Raw genomic sequence first — 26,318 nt, 5'->3', positions numbered from 1 at the left:
AGATGTGAGAAGTTCCCTGAAACTTGTGCTGTTCGAGAAAAACTGTGCCTGTATTAAATGAATTTGAAACCTCCTTTTCCAAGACAATATTCTTCTAGCAATGTAGTCTGTCCCTTAGCATTACTATTATATCTACAACTCCCAAGTTATGCAAAGGTTTTTAAAGATGAGGGAGATGATACCACCTTTAACCTAAAGGGATTCAGTATGTATGTAGGAGATAACCACTCATCTCACTGAAAGATAAAGCAGGTTTTGTTGCTGTCAAGTTCATTTGAAATTGTCAAACCAAATTAAGTTCCTACACATTAAGTTCCTGATGTATCAAACACATTAATTTCCTAGTAGAGCTGAACCCATAAGAAATTATCCTTGCTGAAATTCCATCTTCACATTACATGGTTCTGGAATTTTTTTTAGTACTCCTTATTTTCTAGTTGTGTTACCCATGCTTTTACATATGAAGGCACCTTATATTAATTGTGTGCCTCATACAAAATAAAGGGATAAATATTATTTATAATTATTTCTAATTATATAACCATAGAACAACCCAGGTTGGAAGGGATCTTGAAAGACCATATTATGCAACCCCACATGGTAAGATGAGGTTACCTAGTACCCTGTGCAGTTGTGTCGTATACATCATAATAAATTCAGTAAAAGAAAAAAATCTTAACAACTCTATGCTTCTTCAAATTTAGTGGTAAGAATCCTCCTCTTCATAGCCCTGGTCTGATCAACTATGGAACTTCCAATGGAAAAGCAAAAAAATGATGGATGTGACTGTAGGCTGTAGGAATTTGGAAGAAAAAGAAGACATGAAGTATTCTACTATAAAAAGTCTAATATAAAAAAGGAATTTGAAAAATCCTACTGCTATGCAAGAAAAATTTAAATTCAGATATTGAGGGGTAAGTCTGAAAGATAAGAAAACTGTTTTTTCAACTCAAAGTAGATTTAGATAAGATACAAGGAAGAAATTCTTCACCATGAGGGTGATGAGGCACTGGCACAGGCTGCCCAGAGAAGCTGTGGATGCTCCATCCCTGGAAGAGTTCAAGGCCAGGCTGGATGGGGCTTTGAGCAACCTGGTCTAGTGGAAGGTGCCCCTGCCCATGGCAGGGGGGGGTTAGAACCTGATGACTTTTAAGGTCCCTTCCAACCCAACCCATTCTATGATTCTGTGGGCAATATAAAGCACCTAAGAAAAACAAGCACTAGTGCTACCTAATCATTCAAATATGGTCTATGGTCTGTATTAGAAAACAAAAACCAATTTAATAAATTTCATAGATTAAGATTATGAGAATGTGGATTAGAGACTTTCCAAAGTATATTTATTATGTCATTAACTTACTGTATTTTGGGGAAAATTCTACATTATTCATTCTCAGTAAATAGAGTTCATCATCAGTTCATAGAACAAATATGAATACAGAATCACAGAATCTTAGAATCATTTAGGTTGGGAAAGACCTTTAACATCACTGAGTCAAACTGTTAACATAGCTCTGCCAAGTCCTTAAGAGCTACATCTACACACCCTTTAAACAATTCCAGGAAGGGTGACCCCACCACTTCCCTGGGCACCCTGTTCCAATGCCTGACAACCTTCTCCATGAAGACATTTTTTCCTAATATTCAATCTAAACCTCCCTTAGCACAACTCGAGGCTGTTTACTCTTAATCTATTTGCTTGTTACTTGGGAGAAGAGACCAAGACCCCACCTGCTACAACCTCCTTTCAGGTAGTTGTAGAGAGAGATAAGGTCTCCCCTCAGCCTCCTTTTCTCCAGGCTAAACAGCCCCAGTTCCCTCAGCTGCTCCTCATCAGACTTGTCCTCCAGACCCTTCACCAGCTTTGTTGCCCTTCTCTGAACTTGCTTCAGCACCTCAATGTCTTTCTCGTAGTGAGGGGCCCAAAACTGAACGCAGGATTTGAGGTCCAACCTCAGTAGTGTCCTATACAGTGGGATGATCACTTCCGTCGTCCTGCTAGTCACACTATTCCTGATACAAGCCAGGATGCTGTTGGCTTTCTTGACCAGCTGGGCATGCTGCCAGCTCATACTCAGCCACCTGTTGACCATCAGCCCCAGGTCCTTTTTGGCTGGGCAGCTTTCCAGCCACTCTTCCCCAAGCCTGTAGCATTGTATGGTGGTGTTGTGACTCAAGTGCAGGACACAGAAGTGGCCTTGTTGAAATTGATACAATTGGCAGCCAGGTCTGCTGAATAATGATGGAAAGCCACTTGATGAGCACTTGTGGCAGCTCACTCAGAACCCTTGGGGGGACCCCATCCAGACCCATAGACTTGTGTGTGTGTCTAAGTGGTGTAGCAGGTTGCTAACCATTTTGCCTTGGAGTATGGGGTCTTCATTCTACTCCCTGTCTTTCACCTCAGGGGTCTGGGTACCTGGACCACAACTGGTCTTACCATTAAAGACTGAAGCAAATAAGTCATTTAGTACCTCAGCCTTTTCCTCATCCATTGTCACTGTGTTTCCTCCCACATCCAATAAAAGATGGAGATTCTCCTTGGTCCTCCTTTTGTTGCTAATGTATTTATAGAAACATCTTTTATTATCCTTTATGTCAGTAGCCAGATACAGCTCTAGTTGGGCTTTGGCCTATCTAATTTTCTCCCTGCATAACCTCACAACATCCTTGTAGTCCTCCTCAGTTTCCTGCCCTTTTTTCCAGAAGACATAAACTCTCTTTTCTTTCCGGAGTTCCAGCCAAATCTCTCTGTTCAATCTCTCTGTTCAACCAGGCTGTTTTTTTGCCCCTGCCAGCTCATCTTTCAGCACATTTTATAAAAATGGAAATGGAGAAATAAAAATCAAGAGTGAAGTTATTAATCAAGAATTGCAACAATATAGAGATTAACAACAGTTTCAGGGCCAATATAGGCTGAATCACTAATGAAACTACCACAGAAGGGAACCTATTTTTGACCATATTAGCAGATAATGCCTGAGACCCTCTCAGACAATACAGGATTTCACACCAGCTCTTTCTACTTATTGGCATGATCTTTCATTCTAGCTATGCTTTTCTTTTACAGAATTTTGCACACAGTTTTACTCTTTACTATATTTATTCATCTCTTTGATATGCTCTGCCCTAGAAGTGAAATTTAGCAACATTTTCATCATATTTAATATAAATATTTCTGAAATTACTTACCCTATTGGTCTTGAAACTACAAGTTCCACTTGTGGCTCAGGCTTGGATTCTAAGATGATATTATACACCTCCTCAAAGGTGGCTCCTTGTAGTAGCCTTCCATTCCATTCTAATACTTCATCACCTATAATTTCAGTAATACAACTCTGCTTAGGATATCTGCTGTGAACTGAACTTAAAATGATAATTTAACCCATTCTACTGTCAGTTTACTAAATTGTTAAACCTGTGATATAGAACAAGTTTGGAGTTCTTCATAGAGGAAGATCCTCAGTACTAAAACTTTTCTGCAGCTCAGCTTCAAATATGTAAAGTTCAATGAAACAGTAATATCATCAGTAGGACAACTATTGAATTAGATATAGCTCTTACTTGCTTTGGCAGTTTTGGCTTTAAAGAAACCACAACATGCTCTTTAAAATAGCATATCTCATCAATTTACTATTTTGGAGATCCATTTACCTCTACAAGTTTAATATTTAAGGTTCGGATGGTTCTTATGTTAACAGTTATATTTCTTGCAACTTCTCCAATCTAGCGATCCGTGGTTTGCATGTGGGTATAGAAGCATTTTCTCAGCTGAGCTCCTTCTTTTGGCACATTTATATTAGCTTGCTTTGTTCTAAATAAAACATGCACCACAAAGCAACTGGGCAGGAGATCACTGGAATATTATTTTGAGTATAAAAATGCAAATTAAAATGTTAAAATATGATCTTGAACAATATGAGAATTTATATATTTCACAAAAGCAGTAATGTCAATAATCTAGTAACTACATGTCAGGTTGATTTCTGCAGTAGTTCATCATGCCTATTTTACATATTTTCACATCTAATTAAACTCACTGGTTTATTATCATATTTAGAAAAGTAACTAAGCAGTATAGATCTAAAGTAGATACATACATACCTGGCCTAAGATGCCCCACTGTATCAGCTAAGCTTCCTTTTTTAACTTTGGTGATAAATGCACAGAGTCGACCTGATTCAGTCATCTTCCCTCCTACTACCTGTTTCAAAGAGGAAGTATTTTCATAGAATGAAAATTATTTTAAATGCCTTAAGTGTCCTGGAAATTGAAAGAATAATTCATTTATTTCCTTGGTTTTCAGATAGCCCAGGTAAGACAGATACACTTGAAAAAAACACCACAGAATTTTGGCTATGACAGGTTACGTTTATGTCTATTCTGGCTATTTGTGTAATTTGAACACAGTGCAAATACAGAATGCTAAAGTTTTGAAATTTTAGCAAATATATGTATGTTTCACTACATCATAAATTACCACCCCCAAAAAAGTAAGGTATTGGTCATTAGATTCCTTACTTCAATACTTTTAAAATGAAAATATATATTAATGTAACAGAACTCACAATGTTCACACTCAGCATCAAATGTCTCTATCAATTAATCAAACCCACTATGGCTGGACAAGTCAGATTAAAATACTTGTCATACTGAAGATTTCTCTACAGTAATCTTCAACAAGTTTGACCTTATAATTTATCCTAGAATCAGGAGATCCAAATATCAGAGTTGGTTATATCTGCATTATCTTCAAATTCTTAAGGTCTTCATATTGGGATTTAAAATTTGTAATACTAAATCCAGTTTAGGTTACTTTCAATAACGTAAATCTTTGAAAATTCAGGTCAGGAATAACTGCTGAAAATCACTCTTTTCAGATATCTGTTGAGATTAAAAAGAAGTTACTATTGAATCTAAACGATTCATGCATCTCAGCGAAGAGTTCACCTTCATAATCGATAATTTTAGATGTTAAACATAAAAGTTTAAATGAAAAATATTTCAACATGGCACTGTTAGACTCTCCTCTTGCAATTTCTGGCATTAAGGCAATAATACACATACCTAAAGTGATGCTCAGCTGCCTTCTCCACGGACTTACAATATGATCATTTGTCAATTAAATAAAAAATTTTAAAATCTCCAAAGCATGTTAGTAATCTTATAAGTAACTACACTGATTTAATCCCTGTTTACAGTGTATGACTGTAGCCTAATCTGTGTAGTCGAAGTTAAATCACTGTCATGCTAAATAGAGAATGAAGAATTAATCAAACTTCTTAAGGATTTCTCACAAGGATGTTGATCCAAAATAAATATATGCTTTTTTCTTTTACTGTGTATAATTCATTCTCATTCTTGTACTAGTATTGCTGGAACTGAAAATAACAGCAAAGAAAAATGAGACGGAGATATGAGATAGCAATAGCTTCCTAATGTTTTCAAAAACCACTGCATCACAAAAAAATATGCAAACACATGACTTTGTGATAATAATTTTCTGTCATATGTATTTAAAATGTAACAAATCAGACAATCAGAAGGGGAAAAAAAATCTTTCATTGACAGACTCTGTATGGGATTTAAATGTTATTAACTTCCAGATGTCCCCAGATCTCCTAAAAAGATAATCTATTTTTCACATAGAATAGAACAATTTCAGTTGGAAGAGATCCTCAGGATCGAGTCCAACCATAACCAAACTCTAGCACTAAACCATGTCCCTAAGTGCCACACCTACACATCTCTTAAAAACCGCCAGGGATGGCAACCCCACCACTCCCCTGGGCAGCCTGTTCCAGTGCTTCACAACCCTTTCCGTGAAGACATTTTTCTTACTATCCAGCCTAATCCTTCCCTGGCACAACTTGAGGCCATTTCCTCTTGTCCTATCACTTGTTACTTGGGAGAAGAGACCAATGCCCTCCATGCTACAACCTCCTTTCAGGTAGTTGTAGACAGCAATAAAGTCTCCCTTCAGACTCCTTTTCTCCAGGCTGAACAGCCCCAGTTCACTCAGCCATTCCTCTTAAGACTTGTGCTCCAGATCCTTCACCAGCTGCATCGCCCTTCTCTCAACCTGTTCCAGCACCTCAATGTCCTTCTTACGTTGAGGGGCCCAAAACTGAACACAGTATCACCAGCCTCACCACCACCAAGGACAGTGGCAATGATCTCTTCTCTAGTCCTGCTGGCCACATTACTCCTGATACAAGCCAGCATGCTGTTGGCCTTTTTGGCCACCTGGGCACACTGCTGGCTCATATTGGGCCAGCTGTAAAGCAACACCCCCAGAACCCCCTCTGCCAGGCAGCTTTCCAGCCACTCTTCCCTGAGCCCATAGTGCTGCCTGGGGTTATTGTGACTCAAGTGCAGTACCCAGCACTTGGCCTTGTTAAACCTCATACAACTGGCATCAGCAAAAGGATCCAGCCAGTTCAGATCCTCATATATAGCCTTCCTGCCCTCCAGCAGATGAACAGTCTCACCCAATTTGGTGTTGTCTACAAACTTACTAAGGGTGCACTCAATCCCTCATCCAGATCATTGATAAAGAGATTAAACAGAACTGGCCCCAATACTGAGCCCTGGGGAACACCACTTGTGACCGGCCACCAACTGGATTTGGCACCATTCACCACAACTCTTTTGGCCTGGCCCTCCAGCCAGTTCTTTATCCATCACAGAGTACACCCATCCAGACCATGAGCTGCCAGCTTCTCCAGGAAAATGCTGTGGGATATGGTATCAAAGGCTTTACTGAAGTCTAAGTACACAACATCCACAGCCTTTCCCTCATCTATTAGACAGGTCACCTTGTCGTAGAAGGAGATCAGGTTGGTCAAACAGGACCTCCCTCTCACAAACTCATGTTGATTGGGCCTGATCACTTGTTTTTCTTGTATGTGCCACGAGATATCCGTCAGGATGATCTGCTCTATGACCTTCCCAGGCACTGAGGTTAGACTGACAGGCCTGTAGTTCCCCAGATCTCCTTCTGAGCCTTCTTGTAGATGAGTATCACGTTTGTCAAGTTCCAGTCAACTGGGACTTCCCCAGTTAGCCAAGATTGCTGATAGATAACAGAAAGTGGCTTAGTGATTGCCCCTGCCAGCTCACTCAGCACCCCTGGATGTATTCCATCTGGCCCCATAGACTTGTGGGTGTCCAAGTGGTGTAGCAGGTCACTAACCATTTTGCCTTGGATTATTGGGGCTTCATTTTGCTCCCCATCCCTGTTTTCTGGCTCAGGGGGCTGGGTACCTGGAATACAACTGTTCTGACTATTAAAGACTGAGGCAAAGAAGGCATTTAGTACCTCAGCTTTTCCCTCACCTTCTGTCACTATGTTTCCTCCTGCATCCATCAGGGGATGAAGATTCTCCGTAGCCTTCCTTTTGTTGCTGATATATTTATAGAAACATTTCTTGTTGCCTTTTACAGCAGTAGCTAGGCTCAGCTCTAGTTGGGCTTTGGCCCTTCTAATTTTTTCCCTGCTCGACTTCGCAACATTTTTGTATTCATCTTGAGCAGCCTTCCCCTCCTTCCAAAGTTTATAAATTATCTTTTTATTCCTAAACTCCAGGCACAGCTCTCTATTCAGCCAGGCCGGCCTTCTTCCCTGCTGGTTTGTCTTCCGGCACACAGGGACAACCTGCTCCTGGGCCTCTACGATGACCTTCTTGAAGAGAGACCAGCCTTCCTGGACTCCTTTGTCCTTCAGACTCTGCCAACCAGACTCCTAAACAGACCAAAGTCTGCCTCTCAGAAGTCCAAAGTAGCAGTTCTGCTGATGACCCTTCTGACTTCTCCAAGAATAGAAAACGTAATCATTTCATGGTCACTATGCCCAAGGCGACCTTCAACTGACATGTTGCCCACAAGTCCTTCTCTATTTACAAACAACAGATCCAGTGGGGTGCCTTCCCTGGTAGGCTCACTAACCACCGATGTCAGGAAGCTGTCTTCCATGCACTCCAGGAGCCTCCTAGACTGCTTTCTCTCTGCTTTTTTATATTTCCAGCAGACATCTGGTAGGTTGAAGTCCCCCATAAGGACAAGGGCTAGTGATCAGGAGATTTCTCCCAGCTGCCTGCAAAATATTTCATCTGCTTCTTCATCCTGGTTGGGAGGTCTGTAACAGACCCCCACCAAGATATCCGCTTGTTGTCCTTCCCCTTGATTCTCATCCATAGACACTCAATCCTCATTAAGCTCTCTCCCCTCTTTTGAGGAACAGAAGTTACACCATGGTGCAATGCTCAGTACTGAAGAAAGCACACAAGGCTTGGCTTGCCCAGCAAGGATACAATTAGTATCTTGCAGAGCAGACAGTCTCAACAAAATTGTGAAAACATGTCTCATCTTTCTGAAAATATACATTTTTTGAGCCTATCAGGGAATTGTAAAATTACTTTCGGTAATTGAATATAAAATGTCTCTATATTGTAATTTTGAGAATGATAAGACATTATAGATATCAGTATACAAACACTATGATATGAGAATACTTACATTATAAAGGTAGCTAGTTTAACTGTGAGGAGATAGTTCCAAAATTATTCATTACCAACCTTCAATCCAAGCATTGCTCCTGAGTCTCTAGGCACACTTCCATCCTTTAGTCGTTTATTTAACAAAATCCGACCAATGAGACGGTCTCCGTCTTTGGATGGTTGCCAGGTTACTGGATGCTATCATATGATGTTAATGGAAAATACAGTGAACAGGATAGCAAAGACAAATATTTCAGTAATACTTTTCATTGTCCGATATATTTTTAAAATGCCATGAAAGTATTATGATTACACTAATATTTAATGTAATAACATGACAAAAAACTGTGCTGGCAAACATTTATCCGGATGTATAGTCCATCACAATGTATTTCTAATATATAATAACATTATCTATTTTACTAAATCAAATTTTGTTAATATTTAGAACAATCTTTGCCTCTTGATGATTAGACAGATACAGACAACTATACATAGTTATCTACACACAATGACAATCATACCTGAATACTGACAAAAACCAACCGTAGAGGTGTAGTATAAAAGTAATACTGAAAAATAAATTTAACTCAAAACAGAAATTGGATGTAAGACATTTTTTCTTTTTCCGCTGTTCCCAAAATGTCAGTTTTCTCTAAGACTGACAAACGTTTTCGGTGTTTTACTTTCTCTCAGTAGCAGTATATTAAAACTTACAGAATATAGTAAAAGGTATAGTCATTACTCTATTTAAACATACTGTTTCTTTCTTAGAATAATTATTTCACATATGAAGCATGGTGAACATTGTTACTCCATTACTATATATGAGCACAGTTATACTTGCACATTGGTACAATTAGTAAGATTTTAACATTTTATTTAGTGTAATCATAGCACTTTTTCACAGATAAATACTATTTCATGCTCTATTTCATGCAAAATTAGCAGGCACAGACAAATCTGCTCCCATTACAACAATAACTCTAAAAAGATTTATCATAATCTCCACAAAACAGAAAGCAAAAATAAAAAATACCAAAGCAGATGGCAAAGCCTTTAATTCTGCACAATACTGCACAAAAATGGCATGGCAACAAAACAAAAGAACAACCATGACAGTGAAAGGGAAAAAAAGAAAAACAACTTTCCTGTGCAAAGAGACTCAATTTTCTCCCTTTTTCATTAATTTAATTTCAGCCCCAGGAGTAAATCAAATAAGCCAATCAGTAGAATCCTTATTGTTAATTACTTTATACTTGAAGGTAATACCATGATATGCTATTATGCAACCATAGGAACAACATCCTTTATGCCTCTCAGTTTTTTTCTTTGGCTGCCAAACAGGAAAATCTGCAAGCATGCAGAGACATTTCATTTGTTTTTCTTTTCTGCACCTTTAGAAACACTACATTGTCTCTAGAAACACCCAATCTTTTATTTTATACACTATTTTAATGAGTGACAGAGAGCAAACAAAGACCAAATGAGCAGGTTAAAATGCAGGCTTCTCAGTACCTTCTCGCTATGGCTATGTTCCTCGTTTAGAGTTGTGCTACTACACGTATCTACCCCAGAGTCTTTTATCTGAGGCTCAGACCATTCCAAGTCCTCTTCCAAAGAGTGGCCACCAAAGCACACCATTTTCTTTTGCCTCTCGGATAAGGTGTTAGAATCCGACAGAACTGCCTGCTCACTAGTTTTTCTTTTTCCCCTTTGACTGTACCCTATAGGTGTGGGATAAAAAAAGGATACAAAAAAGAAAACATGCAAAGGTGTAAATAAAACAAAGGAAATGTGAAATGATAAAGGAATCTAAAAGGTAAGGCTCCACATGTCTCACCAAAGACATTGAGGATGCCTCACTGCTATGCCAAGACGTATGGTCCAACCAGTTGTAATCCATGTCTCCTGTGAGAATCAGACAGACAAGATAGTGCAGTAAAGGAAAGGTGAAAGAAAGAACAGACAAAGATACAGTAAAATTGTAAAGACTTCTGATTTTCCTATCTGATTCACAACCTCTGCCAGCAGGACTTGCAAAGTGTTTCCACGAAAAAGTTAAGGCTACAAGAACAGAGTATACGGGACATGAAATACAGTGAGGAAGGCGGTACATGTGTAAGCGTGTCTACTTGTACATAAATTGTACAAGTGCAAACAATCATGGCTTCAGAGTTCATAACTGTTTCTCTAAAATTACTTACAGTAAATAAAATTAAAAGGCAATTTTTGTTGTATTCCTACCAGAATTTTCAGAAAGGAAAGCATTTGAATATGGAATGAGTGTTCATCATAATGTAAATACACAGTTCTGTCTTAGGGAACATACTTCTCTGCTTTTCTAATACAAACTAGTATTTATTCTAATCACTTTAATAAAATACTTAAAACAACGGTACTCTATATTCAGCTGTACAGTAGATAATGTTTTAAAGAAGGTTAAATTATATGAGAAATGTCTACTGGTTAAATATCAGGGAGAATTCTAGTAAGTACAGGTACCTCATAACTGGGAACAAATATGTGTGAGTTTTGACAAAGTGGATATATCTTTCATAGAATCAGAATTTAATCTGTATAGCAGAGACATGGGAGGAAGAAAGGTTTAAAAACACAGTTTTAAAGAAATGGTCTGAATTAATGCTGCTGTCCACAGAACTGGAGAATGACTCATGTATATTAATAAAACATTCTCTTTTATGTAGGTACTTTAAAGTGCAAATTATGCCCATACATTTTTCATTATTACATTTCTCTTTTGTTTTCAGCACTGTCACTACACGTTACGTGAAAAATATTTTGTAACTACATGGTACGTAATATGCTGATATTATTGTATGCAGGGAAAAATGTTAACTTTCTATCAAATTTTATGACCAAAAGAACACTAAATTAAAGTACTTGTGCTCTTTTTATACAGACCACAAATGACATCCTTCTACTAATATTTCCATTACTTCAGTTCCTCTGAAGATGCTCTGATATTGCATAACCTGTTCTTCTGAAACTACATCAGTATGCTGGTGAAATATAACACAGATCTGTTCACAGCCCTAACACTCGTCTAGAAAACTTTAGAGAGGATGTGAAGATAGAACCCCATAAAAATAAGCTAATATATGCTTTAGAAAAGTAAAATATAGTCTCCTCAGAGGGATATTATGTAAAATGAGAAATATTATCTTTTTTCTCATGTTTTCTCCTAATATGTAGACTTGCATATGCTAGATGGGGGAGAGGGGGTGGGAAAGTCTCATTTTCATTTTAAAGAGGGAAATGTATGGAATATAAAGGTTTTATTTTCAAAAACACTTGTTGAATTTAGTCCCACACATTCTAGAGAAACATTGTAGCATATTAAATATCCTCTGATTTCATAAAAAACGTGGTAAGGGACCTCATTAAATTATTTCGAAGCTTTAATTCATTCACATTTTCTAAGTAATAAATGGGCCTGCTGTAAATGTTTTAACTGTGTTTCTTGATTCTTGAAAGCACAAAACTGCTTTCTCCTGATAGTTAACATCTTGACTATATTACAGATAAAAGTGTGGCTATCCTGCTAAAGGGAAAAGAAATATTCTCCTGAAAGCTAATAACATTTTGTACAAGGTGCTTCTGGCGTGGAATTTTCAGTGCTGTCTTACCTCTGCTTCCAAAGACATTGCTTCGGAGGAACTGAGTGAAACCATTAGTGAGCTCATAAAGATCTAGCCTTTACTGCATAAATATACATTTAGAGATATGCAGAAGATCTCAAGAGTTCCAGTCTACATATTGCCCGTTCTACAAATCTTGGGTTTAAAATACATTTTAAAAGCGATGTTAGGTGAGGAAACCCATCTCATTACAGTAATGATGACTTCTCATCTTTAATTGCATGAACTAAAGGCACATGAGCCCATATTGTTTTTTGTCCCAGCGGTTACTTTCTGTGTCATTGATACAACTGCTGTACTCAAAAGCAAAGTCCAACTAAAAAAGTTGTCTTTTGCTTCCCTATAATTTGGTACCTAATTCTATAAGCAGAGCACTGAAATAAAATGGGTTTTATAAGCAGAACAGTTCAAACCGATCATTCATTTTTACTGATTCTAATTCCTGACTATTGCTGAGAAATGCTGTATTTTCATTGAAATGACTAAATTTAAATGTAGGTAGCTACCATTAGGCATTAAGAATCAACCACAGCAAATTACTGGCCATTATTTTAGGTATTAAAATTCTCTGCAGCAATCTCAACTATCACTTATAAGCCAAAAGCAGGCACGAGAAAGGAATCCAGGAGTACAGCTATTATGTCCTTGCCGTTCTACAGCGCTTTACCTGTACTCTGTGAAACCCACCATGGCTTTGCCAACTCTCTTGTTCATGCCTTTTCCCATGTTATAGTTTTGTATGAGCTTGTGAAGAGCAAGGTTTCCTATCAAGATGAACTTTCACTTTTGTGTCTACATAGAAAACAACTTCCTAAAAATAGGAAAACAAGTTATTGAAAAGCTGAGTCGCCTGAGATGTACCAAGCACGCACACACTCCCACTGCAAATGTGCATATACCTAGTCACCAAAAAACGGTCCAATCTTCACTTGCTACTGGCATGTCCACAATATGTGCTTATAGGCCCATACTCAAAGACAGAAATTAAATTAGCTTTACAGTAACTGTACTTTACAGTACAGGTGTGCTGTACATACCTGAGTTCATCCTATAGGTATTTTGTGAGTAAATGTTGAGCACTGTGGGGGTATAACAGTCTGGCATATGCAAATCATCATTTGAAACATACACACTGACTTTCAGATAGAGAAATTCTATATTTTTTATTTCTGCTTTTTTTTAAATAGAGCTATCCAAAATGTTATTCTACACACATCAACACATACAATAATATGTGACATTGATAACACATACTATTTAAGCTATTGAGAATGATACATTATTTAGAATAACTTAAAATTTTTTAAACTTCCATTATGCAGCAAAAATAAAATGCATTGGTTATTTTCCTACTATGGAACTTCCAATTTCTGTCTACTTTCTCAGGAAAAAAAATCTCTTAAGGTAAGTTCTTTTATATCCTGTTAGAGAAATTTTACAGACAACGCTCAAAAAATTGAATCTGGAGACCTCAAGTTCTTCTACACAAACTTTGGATATTTATTATACAGACCTGTACACCTGAATTAAATAGCCTATGCTCCTTCTACAATCAGTGAAAGGAAACAGAATTTTTTAAGGTGTGGTTCATTTGATCTGTTTTAAATGTGTACTTCCAGGTGAGATAAACCATACCTTCATCATACCCAAAATGACTTATTTCTCCTCCACTGCTTATAAGGGAGATCTCAGTGACTCATTCACACCATCACCACCTTTTTATCAGGAGGATCCTACTACCCTAAGTTACTCTTTTGACACAGCATCAACTAAATTTTTGCATATCCAAGAAAATACAAAAATTAGCACATAAGGACTCAGGAGACTTCAAACTCTCACGGAAGGCAAGTCAACTGGACTGATTTTATACAATTAGAAACACCAAATATTTTTTTTAACATGTCATTTGAACAGGGATATCATATACTCCATTTTTTGCTCTTCAGCCTAGCAGTAGCAATGGAGACCGAAAGGATTTTTGCACCAGTTTCTCTGTTCAAGTGTTTAAACACAGGTTGCAGGCTCATCTGCTGGTGTAACTGAATTCTGCTTGCTAAAAAGATTTCCAAGAGTCCTCTCAAACATATATTACTATATGGTGCATCCACGTACTATTTGTGTCCACAATTAGACACATTTAACCCAGAATGCCCAACGCATTCGCACACAGAAATTACTTACATTTTAAAAAATCCAGTTACTTTGAAGCAACAGTTACTCTGTATCAAATGATAAGCCCTGAACCCAAACCTGCATGGAGGAACACATGCAAAATTGAGCCTGTAGCCAGATTAAAGCACTCCCACTTCTTGCTCTACTATTCTTCCCTCTCCTTTTCAGTCAAGATGCAGAAAGCTGACTTTCATTTTAATTTAGTTGTGTCTCACAGTAAATACCAATTACTCTAAAATTAAAATTATAAGGAAATAAGCAATAACTCTACCCAAAGACTGTTTTGTCCATATTTGTATTCTCTTTTCCATTAAAATATGCTGCTTTATGTTTAAAAATGTCATAGAAATTAGAAACTATAAAGTCTTTGTAGGTCATCTAGGTTTTGCCCTTAATATTGGATCAAATCATCTAAATGACAGGTCTAAATGCTATAGAAGTTAACTAAATGCAATTGAGTTATTATTAATAAAATATTTAAACTTATAAAAATACACCCAGAATGACTGCCTGGGAGCCCTATAGCATATTACATTTTTATGAGACATATATTGCTTAGTACACCCACACTTTTTTGAGGTACAACAAATGACTTGATAAAATCCCTGGACATAATTTTTTCAGTGCAAGTTCTATAAACAGTAAAATCTTGGCCGAGTAAATAACTTGTGAAATCTTGTAAAATTAAAAATAATACATGCAAGACATAGGTTTTTGTTTCCTTACAAGAAAAATTGTTAAACCATAATCTTTCTGTAATAAGGACACTGTAATTTTAATTCTGACTACCAGTCTCTTAGATATTTCTCTTCCACAATAACAGATGTTTTATTATTGAGAATATGTGGATTTATGGTGTGCTGCAGAAAAAGACTCAGGAATAAACTGTCATCTCATTGATAAATTATGTAAGCTATAATATCAAAGCCATCTTTCATGGAAAAAGGAACTAATATATTAATAAGCTAGGTACAATCTTAGCTAATGTCATCATAACAGCGTTCAGATGCCTCGAGTTCAGGAATGCAGCTGGATATGAGAAAGGCCATATGCGAGGTCTGCTCCTATTGGTGCCACTGAACTCTGTGTGTATATGGAAAGCTTGCATGGACAAATCAGACTGAGAAAAAAATCACATCTGTGACCATTCCTTTCTGTATAAATGTTGTTAAATTGAAGCCTTTGTAAGTTTACTGATGTTTACTTTCTTTTGCTCATTTTCTTTAGCCAAAAGCAAATAGGCAGAAGAAAAGCTTTTGTTCATCTCCACTCAGGAACCTGCAGCAATGGGAACTTCCCGTTGCGATGGGAACATTGAATAACAGTGTATATTTAAAAGAATTCCAGTCAGTTTCCATTCCCCTTCTATATTAATATTTGAGTATGTATTTTTCACTTCTTAAAACAGCTTTTCCACTGAAAAATACAGCACTTAAGTAACTTTTAAAAGGCGTTAAATAACTTCAACCTATCCCACACAGCACGTATCTACACTTTCTCGAGTGTTGTCCATGTTCACAGTCAAGTGCAAAACCACTTATCTTCCAAACAGTTTACACATAAGATGCTCTATTTAATTTGCCATTCTACACATGAAGTAATTTGGGATGCCCTAAGGTGCCCAAAACCTTCACGTAGGATTTCTGCATGTCCCACACACTTCTTATCTAAATTAGCACTTATCTAAACTGGGAAGTTCTTCCCTTGGTAAATTAAAAGCACCTTGTTTCAAACCAAGAAAAACAAACAAACAAAAGTTTCCTCAAATTCAAAGCTCACTGCCAAAAAGGACAAGACATACAATTTTAAATTCTTCAGGCTGTGGAGATTACCTAACTACATACTGCATGCTGAATACATACTACATACTGACCATCTAAGCCAATAATTGTGCATATGTGTCATAGAATCATAGCATCATGTAGGTTGGAAAGGATCTTTAAGGTCACTAAGTCCAATCAGTGACCTAACGCTGTCAAGTCCACCACTAAACCATTTCCTCAAGTGACACATGTACATGTCTTTTAAACACCTCCAGGGATGGTGACCCCACCACTTCCCTGGGCAGCCTGTTCCACTGCTTCACAACCCTTTCCGTAAAGACATTTTTCTTAATATCCAATCTAATCCTTCCCTGGCACAACCTGAGGCCATTTCCTCTTGTCCTATCACTTGTTACTTGGGAAAAGAGACCAACACCCTCCATGCTACAACCTCCTTTCAGGTAGTTGTAGAGAGAGATAAGGTCTCCCTCCCCTCAGCCTCCTTTTCTCCAGGCTAAACAGCCCCAGTTCCCTCAGCTGCTCCTCATCAGACTTGTGGTCCAGCTTTGTTGCCCTTCTCTGAACTCTATCCAGCACCTCAATGTCTTTCTTGTAGTGAGGGGCCCAGAACCAAGCACAGGATTCAGGGTGGGGCCTCACCAGTGACAAGTACAGTGGCACAATCTCTTCTCTAGTCCTGCTGGCCACACTGTTTCTGATACAAGCCAGGATGCTGTTAGCCTTTTTGGCCACCTAAGCACACTGCTGGCTCATGTTCAGCCAGGTGTGGACCAACACCCCCAGGTATTTTTCTGCCAGGCAGCTTTCCAGCCACTCTTCCCTGAGCCTGTAGCACTGCCTGGGGTTGTTGTGACCCAGTACTTGGCCTTGTTGAACCTCATACAACTTTTCAGCACAAGGCTACAGTGAGCAGAGTACCTCCCATGTCACTTGATCCTTCTCTTACCTGCAAAGTCCCAGTGAAGCCCTACACCACAACAACTCTAGAGAGAAATGGAAAGTGGACTACAGCTGTGTAAGAACTTTCATTTAGGAAGGTTACTTTCTGTGTTTGCGATACTGTCCATCTAGACTGCCACACAGTGGGTGACTCCAAAGAGGAGCTACACAGACAGAGTTGCCTGGAGGTGATTATATGAGTGTTTAAACAACTTCTTTGTCAGCTCTGACATTTCTGTGCCATGCTAGCATTTGGTGCAGGAACAAATGCAAAGTTGCCTGGCACATGAAAAGTACAGAAATATTTTTCAGCAGAGTCACTAATGCATTCTGAGCACTGATGACAAAAGGAAGCCCCTTCTTGCAGGTCTTCTAGCAGGCTTTGAAACTTCCTACCACACATTTCAACATTTCTTGTTTGGAAATAATTATTCCTCTGGATTTGTCAGCTTTCAGTATGGAACAGCCTGGAAAAATGAAGGCTCTGGTCCTACCAAAACACAAAGGAGATGCTGTTCTTTATGTAAAGGAGATGAAGTACAGCCTTGACTTTTAATGTGTGAAATACAGAGAAATGCAGTAATGAGGGGAAAAATGCATCAGTGTTCATTAGAGATAAGGAAGCTGTGGACCACACTCTGATGTTTGCACTTAGCCCTGACTATTCAAACCAGTGGCACCTATACTAAGAGCTGTACTCAAAGGCCTCAAGAGCCTTACGGATAGCAGCTGAGAAATCTCAGAGCAACCATATAAATAAATACAAAAGATGTAGGAGATCTTTTGTCAAATCCCCTAGAAAGCAGACCTTGACCCACTTGGGAGATTCACTGCTGAAGTTCTCAAGAGAAGTCAAAGATTAACAAGTGCAACCATACTTCTCCACAGGAACTTGACAGTTATAAGCACTAAGAAGAAAATCACTGTGCACAATTCAGCAGAAGCTTCTGATTTGGAGCTTAGAATACTAGCAGATATTGTAAGAAGTAGCTAAGTGTCCCTTGCCTGAAAAGTAGAAACACCCAAAATTGATCTCAAGCAGTTTTAGATTTCTATATCTGAACAAGTTACTTGTAACTGCATTCATCCGACTTGTTTTATACATCCACTTTAAGGCTGACATGAGTTGTACTCAAGAAGTGTGTGTTTTTCTTCAATGACTGCAAAAGAAGTCAGGATGGTTAGCTAGGATGTAGATGCCTTGTTTGTGGATATCTGCATTAAGTCAGACAGAATCACAGCTCTGATATACGGATATGGAGATTTATAGGACCACTACATGTGTTAAAGGGTCTAAGAGTGATTTTGTGTGACCCTGCATAACCATCCTTGTTAATGGTGAACATCTGTAAACAACTGAAGTTCTTATGGCCAAGAAAGAAAAACAGAAGTTACAGAGTTGGAAGGTTTTTTTTAAAGTGACACCATTTAGGGAAAGATGATATTAAAATTGAAGACCCTGGCTTAACCTCAAACAACACGTAACCTTGTTTTCAACTACTCTTAACAGAAAGGATTATCTAATGTAAAGGGCTAAAGGTTTTCAGCATGACTAATTTGTTGTGGCTCTCTTTCTGAAATGGAGACAGCACCACTGCTGATAGAAGAATATTTACTGGAAGTATTTGCTTAAGTATGTTTTCCTGGAAGAATTTAAATTACAGGAAATACTTGCTTCAAAATTACATTTTCTGAAACAAAATTAGACTTACTCTATTAGTTAAATATATTTTGATAAATGTTTTTGCTTGGAATAAATTGAAACAAATCATATCAATATACCAAATGATAAATTACCTACTTCCTGTAGAAAGCTATGGCATATTAAAACCAGTGGGCTGGAATTGAAAGAGAGAGAGAAAAAAAGAAATACCAAAATGCCATAAATGCCTCACAGAAGTCCACACTCACCAGACACCCACTGGAAGAGGAGCATCCAGTCACAGCACAATGCACGTACTGGATGACCTCACACACTTAAAGCCGTGCCTCTCATGTAACACCTGGAGTGTATCCCTGTATGTCACACCATGGCCTCTATCATGTGATCGAGTACACATCTCACACTCTGGGCCATCAAGGAAATGGACCAGTAGTTTTAAGAAGTAATGGAAAACAGCCAAATATTTTATACTGGGGACCCAGTCCACCACTGCCAGTTGATCTTATCAATATTCAGGTTTCTCATATTTGCACACTTTTGTTCTATGTTCTCTGCTACTCTATTTCACATAAGATCAGGGAAAACTGGAACTAACTAAGCATTCTATCTTATGCATTTCTCTCTTGTGCGATTGTCTTTAAAATTTTGTTTTAGGAAGATGTTTATTCCAAATTACACTTTTGACCCTACTTCTGGCATTTTCATTTTTCAACTCCTTCTCCTCTCCTCCTCCACTTTTTCTCCTCTCCTCCTTCTCTCTCTTCTCCACAGGAATTTTTGAGCCTATACCTGGAGAAGGAAATTCCTTGAGCAGAATACAAAGGAAAACAACCTTTGGAAAGCTTAGATAAGACAGTATTTCAGGATCATGCCCAGTATCACGATCAAAAGTAATTTATTACTTCTTTACTGTTATTCTAAATAGTCTAAATTTTCAGTCTCTTGCAGGATACGCCTTTTTCCTTTTCCATCCCTATTCCGCAAAGACCATACGTATGTTCACAGGATGACCTCACATGTCTTCCTTGTTTATCTGTCATTACCATGCAACCCTCCAGCCCAGGGTTCCAACTGACAACGTCATTGCAAGTTCATCACCTCAGGCTTGGAAACAGTATCAGCAACACCAGTTTGCCTATGAGAGTCCCTATGAGGGACCCATTTAAAGAGGAAACAAGCACTATTAGTAATGCAAGGGAGAATAAAACCTATTAATAACACTAAAGGATCCCACATCTGGCCCTTGTTTCAGCAGCTGAGTCCTCTCTAACATTGTGATGATATTCCCATCAACTAAAAGCCTAGCACAGTGTCCTGAGTGAGCCTACCTCTCCTCATAGACTCGTCTACTGGAAGTTAAACAAGCTCTTGCATACAATGCACATAGGAATTCACTGGTGTCTGTAAGGTGAGGAAAACAAAAACAAAACAAAACACACACACACACACACACACACACACAAAACTTTCTCAAAATCACCGGCTCAGAAAAATGAATCACCTTGGAAAATGACTGTTAAGGAACTACAGTTCTGTTATACAAGCACAGAAGATCCAATGGTTCTATGATGTGTTGGAGCTGCTGCACAACTGGGAACTAATCTGCACATGCACAACAATTTCCTTCCTCAGACTTTGAAAATAGTCCAGGCAAATTCAACTGTCGTGCTGCCAAGAGCAAGGCAACTGTAAAACCTGCCAAGCCAGCTGGAAATGAGCCTTATAGCACCCTGGAAGAGAACACAGTTCATAATTGGAGCACTACGAAAATTTGTGAGGAACAGCTGCAATGTTTAAGAAACAGGTTTGGGTTCTGTGTGCTCGTGATACCTCTTTCCGTTAGATTTTTCTTTTCATTACCATTTTATTTACACTCAGTGAAAGAAGCTTGGTTAAACTGAAGAAATAAGCAGCTTCAGAAAGACTCTATTTAGCATTAGTAGACATATTTACTTACGCAATTCACTTGTGCTGGCTTACCCTATATTCAGCTTTCAACAGATACACACTTTTTACATCCTGAAGTTGTGACTTTGGCACAATAACTGTCAAAGTAGCTCCAACAAGGCTGCCTGGCATCTGGAAATCTCAGGGGCATAGGATTTACTGCACATGCATTGAATCCTAAATGTGAACCTATTTCTATTTGGACATTTGGGACAGACATATGAGCTCTGTACCTTTGAGAGGCAGTGTTTAACCAGGTGCATTTTAACTTCTTTTAGAAACGGACATCTGTTAACAGGGAGTCTATACAAATGTTTTCTTCAAATAATACATTTAAGGCTATTAGAACAACTGAAGCCAATGCAAATCATAAACAACATGCAAACATATGCATAGAACCTTCTAATACTTAATAACAACAGAAAAAAAAAAAAAAAACAAACATAAAAACTAACCCCTTATATTGTGTACTTATTTACTTTTAAGCTTTAGTGCTTTGATGTCAACACTAATTATTACAGCAAATAACTAAGCTACTTTGAATCAGTATATCTTAATTACTAAGTAAGCCTCGAATTTACAAAGGGAAGACAACAGGAGACCATGAAAGACAGCAAGGGAATGGATTCTTTGTGAGACCTGATGTCAAATTCACAACCAAGATCATAAACTTAGCCTGACAGTTGTACTCATGACAGAGTTGTATTAACTTCATCAAGATAACAAACAACCATAAATAAAACTGAAATGGTGAACATGCGAGGAAGGAAAGGAAAATCTTCTTAGCTTAGTTTTAAAGAACATAAATATATTAATTCATAATAGCCTTCTATATTTTCAGCCCCAAAGTCACATAGAGATAAGCCTAATGAAAGGAGACACTACTAACAACGTAGTGATACCTCCTATCACAGACACATCATTATCTAGAATCAATTTCCATCATCAGCCCAACAGCCACCCTTACATTACAACTGAGGATCAGCCAGTTGTTTCATTGATCACATCTTTTTCCTTTCTCTCCACTGCTTCCAGTCAGGATCACTACCATCTTGCTACAAAAAAAGTGATAGTAAGAAATAACTCATCTTGTGATTTTCAATATGAGATAACCAACGAACAAAGAATGTATCTGTGCATCTAGTAGAATAATACAATAACTATTATTTTATAATATAAATATTTAAAATTTTGACATTAAAAAATCTTATAAAATTATCAAGTATCTCAGTTTCAGTTCAACATTGCCTTTTTCTGTTTCAGTTATTAGGTTTTGTCTGGAAGGAAAAGATAAGATACCCTCCACTTTGATCCTTGGACATAGCTGTTGTCCTATAAGGAGAGCTGGAGGCAAAAAAAGATCTGGTCCATATTTTTGACCATGGTATTCCAAAAAGATTACAAGCTCTCAGTGGGCACAGAACAGAACTCTAAATTCACTCGAAATGTCTTGGTCACTGATGAGGAAACATATTTTAGAACAGAAATAAGAATAACCTTAAACCCAAAATTTTCTGTATTACATACTTGAACAACTAGGCATTTTGAATAGCAAACAACCATACAGGAGTTAAGATGAGTTGTTTTCTTGTTTGTATTTCTCAGTTTGCATTATGCAAAAAGCGATAGGCAAATTTTAAAGTTCTACCTAACAATCATGAGGAAAATACGGCTACTCTGATATACATCACCGGTTTAAGATTAAACTATTTGTAACATGGAAATACAGCATTTCAACAGAAATCATAGCAGTTCTCTTCTTTAAAGCTGATCTAACATTTCACAAGTGGAATACTAATAACAGCTTTTCTGATTGTCTAAACAAGTATAATTTTTAACTAATGCAACCTGCTGCCTTCTTAAAACTGATTTCTAAACTGCAGCAGACACAATGCAGGCTCACTTCACTGTTAAAATTATTTGATTTAAGTAACAAGAGTTTAATCACAGCAGTAAATCACAAAGTATCACCCATTCCTGGCAGCACACGTGCTGCAAATGGTCTAGAAGCAGTCAGTGCATCTGTGATTTGGTAAGCTGGAGTGGCAGCAAAAAAAACAGTGTGAGAGGGTTTTTCATCACCTTGACACTGCAATAAAAGACTCTGTAAACTAGTAATTGTACCATTAATTATTGATGTCCCTTTTAGTAATCACAATGAGGAAAGTAATTTGGTATATGTAAAAACATCTAATTTTTTGAGTTTGGTTACATGTTATTTTTCTCAAACCACCTTCTTTGAAGGAAATTAATTACCTCCTTAAAGAGGAACAAAAAGCCTGAAAATGAAACTCCAGTGGATTCCATCAGTAATGATCATAATGAGCTGTCTAATTTAGTTTCATACCTTCTTTTCAAAGGCTTGACAGCTTGATACTATAGAATTAAATTAGTTTAGAGCAATGATCTGTTATACCTGGTTTACAGTTTAAAGAAAAGATGTGCAAAAATAAAATACCAAAGATTGCAGGGGTTTTTTTAAGACACCACCATCTTATTTTGTGCCTATAGATGTTTATATGTACATATGTGCATACAGGAAAATTCACATATGTGTTATATTAAGGTTAGGTTGCAAAATGAAACATTCAGAAGGCAAGAATTACATGAAACATAGTTTGCCATGGAGCATTTAGTCTCTATACAAATGTGTATTAACAGAATATTAATGTGTATTAATATAATATTTCATAATATGATGGCAAACTTCCCCCATCCTCCAGGACCATCATCATGTTCTGTGCACAGAAAAAAGGGTATAGAATAAATAAGTAACAAATCAATAGCTTTGTTTCTTCAGTTAATGACCCCTTTCATTAGTTACTGAACATAATCTAAATGCAGATCTAAGTACAAAATTATTTGTCTCCTGGTAATATTTCTGTGATGGTCTCAGAGTATGTTAGTTCTGCAGGCATCAGGGTTACATTCAAGGAATTTTTCTTTGCAGCCTGCCTGCATAATGAAATGAAGTGGATGCTACAACTACCCTCTTTTAAAATGAGCTGCTGAAATGCAGATATAGAAATGAAAACCATGAAATGTTTCAAGCAATTTTCTGTGCCAAACTTGAGAAATATAGAACTTGATTTTTCTTCAGTCATTTCTAGGGCTGTAGTTCTGCCTATTTCTAGCTCTGTTATACTCACGCTTAGTAAATGACAAGAATTTATCAAAATCTACTCACCAAACAAGCATTTTATTTTATTTTATTATATTATTAAAATGAAAAATATTCCTCTTCCTGTCCATCCAGGACCACTCATGTCTATGTGTACAAACTGGATGGAAACCTCCTTTGCATAGAAATTGTCTAAGGATGTTCTTCAAAGAGAACTAATACAGTTAGCAAAATGTTGGGGAGATATAAGGGTAAGATTGTTAAAGCCATAAATATGAAGAGATGTAGATACATTAACATTCCAAAATTAATTTTGAATCCTAATGATAAAAATAGATTTCTTAATTGTATTTTTCAGTCTCTTCATGATTTTAAAAGAATACAGAACAATAGAAGAAGGCTCCACGAAAGAATAGTTGGTTGATGTTCTGTAATTATTTCATTTAGCTGAATACATAAATAAGCATGTTGCTCAGGGACCTTTCCACAGTCAACAAGAAGTACTCCCATAATTATAGCCTTCATGGTAGCTGAAGCTGTAATAAAAGTTACATAAGGGATTTAATCTCAGTCTCCTGTTTTTATATGATCACAATTATCCAAAAATATATCTCCTGAGGCTAAATATTTCCAGAATGTACTTAGACAAAAGGTCAGTATTTTTAACTACTTTTTAAGGAAAATTCCTTCACATCCTCTACTTGCTCATCTTTAATTTTCTGGAAAGCTGCAGTGAGAGGAGAAAAAAAGTCATAAGAATTAATGCCTGCAAAAACAGCAGGCAATTTCACCTCAGATTGGGCCAGGTCCTACATTATGGAGACTCTCATTGCACAAAGCAGTCCTTCGGCCAGTGTAACTTCTTTAGCTCACACCAAAAGAGTTTTTCAGAAGCAAACGAAAAGTACAGATGAGACTGGACCACCATTCTCTTCTCCAGGTAGAAGAATTATATTCACAGAATACAAGTTGCACATTTCTGGTGTAAATACTGAAACTATACTGCTCCATGTTGATGTTACTAACTCATTCTTGTTACAAATATATCAAGGATAACAAACAAAAATGCCGCAAAGGCCATGAATTGACCAGATAGGCTTGCATAAGACACTTGTGGTGCAGCCATTTTCAAAACATCCTCTTCTCCCTTGCGTCAGTTGCTCATTTCATTGTTTCTTCACCATGAGGGTGGTGAGGCACTGGCACAGGCTGCCCAGAGAAGCTGTGGAGGCCCCATCCCTGGAAGCGTTCAAGGCCAGGCTGGATGGGGCTTTGAGCAACCTGGTCTAGTGGAAGGTATCCCTGCCCATGGCAGGGGGGTTGGAACTAGATGATGTTTAAGGCCCCTTTCAAGCTAAACCATCCTATGGTTCCATAATTTCCTTAGATGCTCGCTGTACTTGACAATATAATTAATCCAGGTTAACACAGATTTTCCAATAAAAGACTTTTCACATTCACCCAGTGACTATCCACATCAGTTTTATCTTCAGATAAACTGCTACTGTAACTAACCCACTACTACCTAAGGCAGACTAGCAGCAAATACATCATGTTCTTTCCATCTCCTGTCCTTTTCAGAGGCTTATGCAGTTCACTCTTGAAGTACTTATTCACTACTTATGAAACTTAAAGCCTTTGAAAGGGAAACTTAACAAAAAAATATGAAAACTGCATAAACAATTTTTAAAAATTATTTTAAATTGTCAGAAACCTGTTGAAATTAAGTTCTTGGGGATTCCCATTATTCAAACATTACTCTTAAGGAAGAAATTTTTGTTGGCTTTTATGGTAAAGGAGAGGAAAGCAGGGCAGAGGCTGCCTCTTTTCCTCATCATGCATTCTTGATATCTCTGTACAGGACTCAGCTGTGAAAATAGTTGTGGTATCCAGCTGGCACAGGTGTCATCACAACGACCTTAATAGATATGGCCAGCTGACTTGTAAACAACAGAAGGATCATTCTACTGATTTAAATCTGGCAGTGAACACTTGGAAATGCACCTATTAGTCCCTTGAAAGAGTGATCACCAAATTTTTCTTAGAACTCTTTGAAACACCCTTCTTCTCTGCCTGTGTCTGCTCAGAACAGACAAAATACCATAGAGCACGTTTGCTGTGTGGTAAGGACTGCAGTCCTTATAAAACCTCAAGGTTTTATAAAAAAGCAAGGCCTTGAATAAGCTACAAGACAATAAATGTATTACGCTTACAACATTTTAGTACCTGAATCTGTCACTTTTTAAAAGTCTGTGATTATATTTTTGTTATTTAACTGTGATTATAAATAATTTTAACCTCAGTATTCTGTTGCTGCTTACTATTAGGCAAGTAAATTTAGACTATTTGTATCTATCAAAAGAAAATAAAATTAGCTTAAAATGAAATCTTGATTAGTTATACTGCAAACACAATGACACTATTAACACTTATCACTATACATTTCATAATGGGCTGTGATTTGTAATTCCCATTTCTAGGATTGATTTGTTGAAATAAAGAGATAACTCAGGTTTTCACAAATGTAGGATA

At 37.5% G+C, this 26,318-nt stretch overlaps 1 protein-coding gene across 49 annotated transcripts in view; it reads right to left on the bottom strand.

The window, feature by feature from the left end:
- Window positions 1–26,318, bottom strand: part of RIMS2 (regulating synaptic membrane exocytosis 2) — a 469,796-nt gene that overhangs the window by 214,374 nt on the left and 229,104 nt on the right. For 30 of the 49 annotated variants that reach the window (XM_065054172.1, XM_065054173.1, XM_065054175.1 and 27 more), the window contains 4 exons: window positions 10,017–10,225; window positions 8,577–8,696; window positions 4,105–4,204; window positions 3,193–3,316 (listed from right to left, as the gene is read on the bottom strand). In XM_065054172.1, the coding sequence (XP_064910244.1) occupies window positions 3,193–3,316; window positions 4,105–4,204; window positions 8,577–8,696; window positions 10,017–10,225 (553 nt within the window). Of the gene's footprint in view, window positions 1–3,192; window positions 3,317–4,104; window positions 4,205–8,576; window positions 8,697–10,016; window positions 10,226–10,341; window positions 10,410–26,318 lie in introns of all 49 variants that reach the window. The other 19 variants (XM_065054186.1, XM_065054187.1, XM_065054205.1 and 16 more) reach the window with 1 other exon arrangement.

The sequence above is a fragment of the Columba livia genome, chromosome 2, assembly GCF_036013475.1.
Source record: "Columba livia isolate bColLiv1 breed racing homer chromosome 2, bColLiv1.pat.W.v2, whole genome shotgun sequence".
NCBI lineage: Eukaryota > Metazoa > Chordata > Aves > Columbiformes > Columbidae > Columba > Columba livia.
Note: the sequence above shows the minus strand (reverse complement) of the source record. Positions and strands in the feature narration are given on the sequence as shown.